The sequence below is a fragment of the Hyalella azteca genome, unplaced genomic scaffold (genome assembly GCF_000764305.2).
Source record: "Hyalella azteca isolate HAZT.00-mixed unplaced genomic scaffold, Hazt_2.0.2 contig8327, whole genome shotgun sequence".
NCBI lineage: Eukaryota > Metazoa > Arthropoda > Malacostraca > Amphipoda > Hyalellidae > Hyalella > Hyalella azteca.
Window position 1 is genome coordinate 16,019 of NW_025938424.1, and position 9,707 is coordinate 25,725.

The following is a 9,707-nucleotide window of genomic DNA, read 5'->3' on the forward strand; positions in this document are numbered from 1 at the left end:
CAAACCTTTCAACCATTTATCTTGAACCACCCAATATATATTGAATCTTCTTTTAATTTTCAGTATAAATCACCGAAGCTTTCAGTAATACTTTTCGTTTTAACAATTTGCATATGTATATGAGCCATTACATTTTAATTTGATATCTTTATTTATTATTTTTATATTAATATTGATTCAATACGATACACAGATATTACTGTCAATAATAATCATTATATATTAATAACACGATTGCATGCCCTCGAAATCCAAGAGCATTCGAAAGACTTTGAGTTTCCAAAAAATTTTGACGTTTTTGTTTCTTTAGCAAATTTGCACAAAAAACTTGGCATAATATATTTTTAAAAAAATCACCTCCATGAATTGCAGAATTAAAAAACTCACATAAATACCTACTCAGCTAATCATACCAAATTTCCACACAAATAAACGCTACCAGATTAGATATTAGAAGAATTCTTAGATTCTGGCAATGATGAATTCTTACTGATGATTTCTAATGATGAATTCTTAATTCATTAGATTCTGGTAATGATGAATGTTTTTTAGATTCTTGTAGATTAGATGAATTCTTACTAGAAATCAGCTTTTTACTGTAAATGCTTCTAATGTAATGTAATTTAGTTGCTTACATACAACGCCGCACAACTCACTCCAAGTTGTTATAAAAATGAACACACGCATTGCTTCTTTAATTAAATTTGCAACTGGCTTTCTCTAATTCTATAACCTGTTTATTACTTTATTGAAATCAACCAGACAATTGTATAAAAAAATTTAATCAATTCATTATTTTAGTGAATTTTATGCCCTCTCGATTCGATAACGAAATTCGCATTCTGAATTAAACTCAAACTTTTATTTAAATATATAAAGATTTCATAAATTTAGGACCTGGTCTATTCAATACTGAGGTTACGAAACACAAGTGTCAAAAAATTAAGTTCAGATTCTCATCTATTATTTTATACACGTGAAGTACAGGTCAGTTTCGTTTCTAGTTAAATATATAAGTAAGGTATATGAACCGCTTTCGTTGGTTGTTAGAAGAACAATATTCAATCTAAAGGTTGATAAGATTTGTCGTTAACGGGCATCCAATGAATTCTCTATGCTAACACTAACTAGCTTGGGATCTTGCAGAAATTTACATGACTTACAATCTAACGTCATTACAGTTAATCCTCCAGGCAAATAACGTTGAAATGTTTATTTCGTTGAGACAACGCTTAATCCACGTTATTTCAACGTCACTTGCCAGGTGACTTTGCGAGATATGAATAAGTCTACAGTGAAAGTCCATCTCGATTCACGAACCCCTAAAGGCGTCCCAATAACATTTCACTAAACAACGGTCCATACATTCACTAACCTTAGGTAAATTGTGAAATAGTTTAATTTCTGAAATGAATGCAGTCATAACAAGTCATAGCCTCCCTACAAAACCGACTCAAAATTGGCAAAATTTTCTATCATGAATACTGATCATCACAGCTTCTAGAATAATCTAAGAAACAAATATTATTCTAAAAAATTCTTCTGAAGGCTAAAAAACGGGAACAATACTATAGATTTGAAGCACCAAAGTAAAATTTGAGCATAAAGTTGTACAGTGATAGAAGGAATGAAAATCGACGATTTCAAACAATGCACTCATCCACCCCGCCTATCCTACCCTCAATCGCACGAGCAGCCATCAGTCCGACTTACGATCCACCATAACTTTCCTTACGATTGTTTTGAGTATTTTGAGGACAGGTCCCCATCGTTTCCCCTCGTCTCCCTTCACACGGTCGTCTCGTAGTCGACACACACGAGCGCGGGGGGGACGGGGGCGCGATGTCAAGAAGCCCCGTCCGGGGGCAGAAGGAAATCTTCAGAACTGCTTGGAGGTTTCTTCGTACTTGGGGTAAAATAACTGCTGTTGTTGCTAATCTTTCCGATACTTCCTCCAAAATCATTGATGTTCGCCTTGATCTTTTTCTTCTTCTTGTTGTCTTTAGATTTCTTGAGCTTTGGCAAAGAGTCGAAACTGTTGGACTCATGCATAGGCATTTTTCGCGGAGGCCGCCGTCGTGTGACTACCGCGATAAGGAGGATGAGGAGTGCCAGTAACATGGTTCCTGCCACGACAACCGTCGCCCACGGCAAGGCTGCGAGAATCCCGCAAGCAGCAGCAGTTTCATCAGCCTCTGATGGACAGTCCGGTATTCTGTTGCACATCAGTTCCTGTGGCAGACAAGCGCCGATCTCAGGACATCTGTGGTCACAGCCGACTGAAGGAGCTGTCAATGATAAGGTCACTGGTCGCCACACGGATATCCAGTTTACCACTGCTCGAGTAGAGTAATTACCAGTGTACTCAACAATGAGTGCACGGGAAGGCTCCAAAGGGCCTGTTCGGTTGTATAAAGGTCTTCTCTCCCATCCATTGCTGAACACTTGAGCTTTAAACTCTCCGGGTTCAGGACAAATCGAAGACAAAGGCGACAGGCCACCAACACCGTAAACATTTATTCTTGATCCGAGCACACAATTTTTCTCAGTAGCTGCAAATCCATCGACTCTTAAGAAAAGAAATCCACCGTCTGGTGGGGTAATGAGTCTAGGAAGCGAATCGCAAGCATCAGCAAGCCCGCCTGCTCCGACTGTGAAATTGCCATGTGGGATGTCATATCGTCTGTGATCGGCGATACAGCCCACTCCGTTAATAGGAGTAGGTGCAGGCAACAGTTCGTACTCTCCTTCGAAGAAATAATGAGTGTAATCATCTCTTGGCGTCATGTGGGGAACATTGAATATAAATGATACTTTTGAAGTGTAAGACATGATTGTTATGGGTCGGTTAACATCGCACAAACATGCACGCCGCAACGGAACTCCAGGCCAAATATCTTCTACGATCCAGATTGAGGGATAGTCATCAGATCCTCCGTTGGAACATTCATAGCGATTGGAAGAACCTTGGCGCAAAGTGCGACAATGATCCCCCATGTATGACCGCAACATCCTGATAGAAATAACTTGGTTGTGACCGCCCTTAAACGTGTAGGTGCACCGAAGTTTCTTTCGGCCTCCTCGACCAAAATAAAAGACGTCTCTTGGAGATGCAAAGAGTCTGTCAGGACTTGAACCAAAAGTACGGTCGCACGAGTTACCGCTCTGTGTACTGAGGCCCCATTGACGTCTCCTTACGAACTCAAATCGAGCCAAAAATTCTATGTGGCTTGCAATTGTCCCCTCAGCGTAATGCAGAGTGATGGTCAACAGAGGCGAGTTGCTGATATAGCTGTCTTCAGGGAGGCAAGCTACAGAGACACCTCCCCCACAAACTCTTGGGTATTTCTCGGTTTGGCAAACATTTGCAAGCATTGTTGCGTTGGTCGTAGCTCCATCGTGGATGGTGAGGGTGTTCGTGCAACGAACAGGTTTGGGTATTTCCTTGTGAATCACGTGTCGATAATGGAGGAAAGACAGCCAGACAACTTCGCCAATACCACCGGATAGCCGCCATGTGCAGCTGGTGTTCGGAAGAAGCGAATGTTCTGGAGCCTGGACATATCCAGACCTCCTGCCACTACTCTTCATCTCCCAGGAACACGGCACATAAGGATCGTGAATTTCTGCGAGTAATGGAGGAAGTACCAGGATGCTGCTCGGCCGCCTAATATACGCTGTAGAATCGCTATCAACAAACATTATTTCAACATCGAACTGAAACCCGTATATTTTTCGCCTTGGGGAATCTTGGAATGGGAAGTCAAACGGCGAAACATGGAATAAGACCAAAATATTCGGTCCACTTGCAGTAATGGAGCTCAATGGACCGCCTTTGCATGCCTTCAGCAATATAGGAGCATCAGTCGTGTTGCCATCGTGAATTACGATGTAGTCTTGTAAAACGTCACAGTTCTCAGCAAGCGCCAGTTTCCTGTCTCTCTTAACATGAGGAGCATTTTTGTCTTTAATGTAAATTAGATGAGGATTCTCTTGCTTGAGTCTTACTAGCGCCACTTTGCCGGGAGGTGCGTGAGTCTGATGCACTTTGTACTGGCAGGTCAAATTCCTTGGGTACATTCCTGGATAATTAGGTGACTGTAGCTTACAGTTCTGCTGGTCACAGTCATCGAAAAATTTATCACAGTAGGTCCTTCTCACGGCCTTACCTAGAAAATAAGGCCGGTATGGAGGGCCGTACCGCAAGACTGCTTGATTCTTCTTCAAGAATCTGTAGGATAGCCGCAACAAAACGGCTTCTTCAGAGTTAGGACCTCCCTGGTTTTCGGCTTCGGGAGTTTCGGTGTGGTTGAAGACCCTCAGAAGAAGAGCCACTGCCGAGGTCTCGGAGTAGTATACGTTAGATCCCCATGAGGTACCACACCAGTACCCTGCTCCCAGGGGACGGCTGGGTTCAGCTATCTGCATGTGCCCATCTGGGCAACCTTTCTCAGTATGAGATGTGAACCTAGAAAGAAAATTGATGGACAATAATTAAAATTTATTTGGGAATCATTATTGAACCAAGCAAAAAAAGACGAAAAACAACCAATAATTTCCCGAAACAAAAGAAAAGCCCGAAAAAACCCAATTCAATAAGAAATGGCCAAAAATTAACAAAACCTCAACAAGAAACGTTTTTCGATTCAAGATGAAGCAGCACACGACCGAAGTCTGAAAAATGGATTAACCTGCAGCAAAGGAATTGAGAGAGGGGACTATTTTTCGTTGTTAATGAAGAAACTTTTCCTTTTACAAACTTTAATCGCTGAAAGCAAGTTAGAAGTGGCAAATACCCATCGATGATCACATTCGTGTAGCTTTATTTAACTTATTGTAACGAATTTGCATTTATATGTTGGAATATTGCTTGATTATAAAATTTTGTAGTTGAACACAATCTGTGTAACTCAATGTCATTTTTTTTGCGAAATTATTTTTAGAATCTCACTGGTTTTCCAGGAATTACATAAACCTGGAAACTGGTAAATATTCATAGGCTTTGGCTAGTTTTTCAATATATTACATAAACCTAGAAACTGTTGGGTAAATATTCACAGATTCTGGCTAAGTATCCAAGACATTCCAGAAACCTGGGACAACTGTAACTAATATCGCAACCACCTCGGCAGCCACAGCTGCTACCAGATCAATGGTTCAATGGTAGCAGCTTTCATGGTCTCGCTTGTCCAGTTAATTGATGAACGCCTCTGCAGCTGTCACGCATGCAACGCTTCTCGGCGTCGCTCGATTATACGTCAAGAAAAATATGCTCGTCTTCATACTTAAGAGTTATGAAGGATATTTCCTGGATATTTCAGCTCAAAATTTGACGGATGTTCTAACTTGCAATGTAATGAATGAATGGATCTTCTAGCTAGCCAGCCAAATGTTATTCTAGATTGCAAATAAAATGCTATTGTAGCTCAAAATTCCATGTAATAATCATGCTCGAGGATAATCGAGGAGACAAGCATACTAGCATATACTTACTTACCAATAGTTTATGTAATAAAGAACGAATTTAAGAACCTAAGATAACTTGTCCGACAACTCAATCAAATATTATATCCAAAATTTATGCGATCACGGAGAAAAAAAATTACCCGTCATTTGCGGATATATCTAGCGTCAGCAATGTTATTCGTACCTAAAGGCTTTGTAACGAAAGTTATCGTCATTAGATAAAGAGATAGCGCTTACCTTTTATTTACTAATACAACTAACGTTGGCAATTTCGTACCTAAGTTAATTAAGGCCTGGAAACGAAAGTTACTCTCCGCAGACAAAGATTTTAACACAAATATTAGCTTGCACCTGCCTAGGCTGAACCTGTCGATGTTGAGCTTGATGGCATTACCGCACTCCCAGTATTGATGTATTCATTAACCGTTATTTTATTCGTACACAGGAAAACTAAAGTTCTCTTCATTACACATAGGTTTAAGTTGTAATTCTAGCCCGCACCAGCCGAGACTGAACCTGTCGATGTTGAGCTGGATAAGGTTGCCGTACTCCCAGTGTTTATGTATTTATTTTAATCATTGCTTATGTTATTCGCACTAATTTGGCTAATAACGCTTGCCACTTCTACTACAATACTAGAAAATTTTCAATTCTTATTATATTTTCTTTATAATTGTAATTATTTACATAATTTCAAGCGTCAGAGATCCTCAACACGAATTGTAATCCTGTTTGAAAGTCATGATTAACACACAACTAACACAAATAGTTTCACTGTACTGTATTACTTGCTTCACTATCAATTCGTCTAATATATGTTGTTCAAAATTAAACACGGAACACAATGGCAAGAAGCGCATCGCTATTTGGACAAATCATTTTCATTTATCTGAGTATAAGCTGTTTTCACCCGAAATTCACTCACGAGAACAATCGCGTCGACCTCAACAATACAAAGTAAACAATATACCAAACAAAGTAAAAGCACTCAAAATTATACATTAGCGAACGAAATTATCTATCATTATACATCGGTCTACGAGTTTATAGATCATTACCCATCGGTCTATGAATTTATAGATCATTATCCATCGGTCTACGAATTTATAGATCATTATACATCGGTTTACGAAATAATATATCATTAAATATAAGTACACGAAATTATACATCATTACACATGAGTTATCATCTCCAAAATACACTCACGGGTGCAGTCTGGCGGTTCATCGCTGCCATCCTCGCAGTCCCTGACACCGTCGCAGTATCGGTCGAGACTCACGCACTGCACGTCGCTGCGACACGGCCACTCCGCCAGACTACAGCGCGTCTCAAGCGCCGTGTGTGGCAGCCCGATGGCCTGCGCTGTCACGCTTGTCGACAACCCAGCCAGTATTGTGGTGGTGTAAATCCAGGGTAGTGGGTTTGTGCTCAGGGTATAAATCCAGGGTAGTGGGTTGGTGCTCAGGGTATAAATCCAGGGCAGTGGGTTGGTGCTAAGGGTATAAATTCGGGATAGTGGGTTTGTGATTAGGGTATAAATTCGGGGTAGTGGGTTGGTGCTCAAGGTATAAATCCAGGGTAGTGGGTTGGTGATCAGGGTATAAATTCGGGGTAGTGGGTTTGTGCTCAGGGTATAAATCAAGGGTAGTGGGTTGGTGCTCAGGGTATAAATCCGTGGTAGTGGGTTTGTGCTCAAGGTATAAATCCAGGGTAGTGGGTTGGTGATCAAGGTATAAATCCATGGTAGTGGGTTGGTGCTCAGGGTATAAATCCGTGGTAGTGGGTTTGTGATCCGGGTATAAATCAAGGGTAGTGGGTTTGTGATCAGGCTGTAAATCCACGGTAGTGGGTTGGTGCTCAGGGTGTAAATCCAGGGTGGTGGGTTTGTGATCAGGATATAAATCCAGGGCAGGGTATTAATGCAGAGAGTATAGACCCATGCCAATGGATTTATACATATGGTGTAAATCAGTGGCAATGGATTTGTGCTGAAGGTATAGATCCATGATAATGGATTTATGCTCCACTTCATCTTGTTGTGGGTAAAGATGCTGTGTGTGTGTGCGGGTTTCGTCAATCAAAGTTTCTTCAATGAGAATTTTGTCTCCATAATTTTATATTTTGTACGGCGAGAAAATGTGCGAATTAGAGCTAATGAATAATATAAAGCTCGAAGATAAAGTCGAGAAAGTCTGAAAACTAGCTCTTTCACAACATCACTTGTGAATGTGTTAACATTGCAGATGTAGTGCAGAGTGATGCCCGATAGAACGAATCTGTGTCTAGGCACAAGATTATTTAAATCACTTTCATTGTTATGAGTGATTATACGATAAAATTCACCATTTTTCAGTGAAATGTGAATGTGTTATTTCCAATTGAACGAATATGAGGCAGTGAAAATCAATCAGTGTCACCACGAGATTCAATGGTACGAATCAAGAAATTATTTTTAATTGAGTGACACGCGCTTAGAAAACATAACAGAAACGCTTTTTGTTCAGAGGGAAGGCTTAATTAGTTCTTAATTCATTATACATTTTGCAGGTTTATTGGTGCTAAATCCGAGAAAATTGAGATTTTTCAAGAAGTTCCTCGACTCAAGAAGTTCTGGAGAGGCGAACGAAGCAGATGTCTTCGTTCTGCACAGAAAGAACACGTGCATTAATACCATTTATTTTCAAACCACATACATACCCAGCCCCAATTTAAATAGCACAACACATACCCACCTTATATTTCCAAACCGCACACATATATACCCACATCTCATTTCCATACCACACACATACCCATATCCAGTTTCCAAACCACACACATACCCAACTTCAGTTTCCAAACCACACACATACCCATATCCAGTTTCCAAACCACACACATACCCAACTCCAGTTTCCAAACCATACACATACCCACCTCCATTTTCCAAACCACACACATACTCACCTCCAGTTTCCAAACCACACACATACCCAACTCCAGTTTCCAAACCACACACATACCCACCTTCTTTTTCCAAACCACACACATACCCACCTCCAGTTTCCAAACCACACACATACTCACCTCCAGTTTCCAAACCACACACATACCCAACTCCAGTTTCCGCCCCAATATCGCACCTTCTATTTCCAAATCACACACATACCCAACTCCAGTTTCCAAACCAAACACATACCCACCTCCAATATCCAAACTACACACAACCAGCCCCAATTTCCAAACCACACACAACCAGCCCCAATTTCCAAACCACACACAACCAGCCCCAATTTCCAAACCACACACCTACCCTCCTTCAGCTTCCAAACCACTCACATACCCACCTCCAATTTCCAAACCAATATCGCACCTTCTATTCCCAAATCAAACACATACCCTCCTCCAATTTCCAAACCACACACATACCCTCCTCCAGTTTCCGCCTCAATATCACACCTTCCATTTGCAACAAACACGTCGCACTGCACCAACATCATGTTTCACACTCGACGCTTAATCAAAGCGTCGAATAATTTGCGGCCTTTCCATCAGCGGCGAAGGTGTAAATATTATGGACGAGGCGACAGCCCCGATCAATGCCACAAATAAATCTTGCGTTGCCGGACTACCGAACGCGTTAGTGCCTCGGGGCCAGCAAACGGCCATCTCGACAGCATATGAATTATCATCGTATTTGTAAATATGCCAGGAAATAAATTTGGAAATGTGTTATGTTTTAGTAGGGAAAGAATTCAGTTTAAAAAGGCGAGGGCAAGTAGAAGTTGAGGTTCGGGTATTTGCCTACAAGATTTTAAATTTAGCGTAATCCGGAAATCTTGAATGCTGCAGTGATGCAGCGGCTGGAGCAGCAGTGCAGCAGAGCAACTGCAGCAATGCAGTAGCAGCACATGTGCAGTAGTGCAACAGCAGCACCAGTACAGCAGCACCAGTGCAGAAGCACCAGTACAGCAGCAACAGCAGCAGCAGTGCAGCAGCAGACCCTAAAGTAAGTTATATAGCGCGTTCTGCCTCCTCCATTGATCTCTGTAACGAAATCAACCTATGATGATGCATTCCAGGAGTGCTGGACAAAAATTTTCAGGATTACTGGACAAAATTATCCAGGATTACTGGACAAAATTATTCAGGATTTCTGGACAAAATTATTCAGGACTAGTGAATAAAATTATCCAGGAATATTGGACAAAATTAACCAGGATTAATGGATAAAATTATATATCTTGAAAACACCAATG

General features: G+C 41.0%; 1 protein-coding gene across 1 annotated transcript; it reads right to left on the bottom strand.

Moving 5' to 3' along the window:
* Positions 1-392: 392 nt before the first annotated feature.
* LOC108669393 lies at positions 393-8,948 on the bottom strand. Its single transcript, XM_047881591.1, has 3 exons — positions 8,848-8,948; positions 6,645-6,962; positions 393-4,468 (listed from the first exon to the last, which is right to left on the bottom strand). The coding sequence occupies exons 1-3, from the start codon at positions 8,946-8,948 to the stop codon at positions 1,846-1,848; spliced, it is 3,042 nt and encodes a 1,013-aa protein (XP_047737547.1). The 3' UTR covers positions 393-1,845.
* Positions 8,949-9,707: the final 759 nt, after the last annotated feature.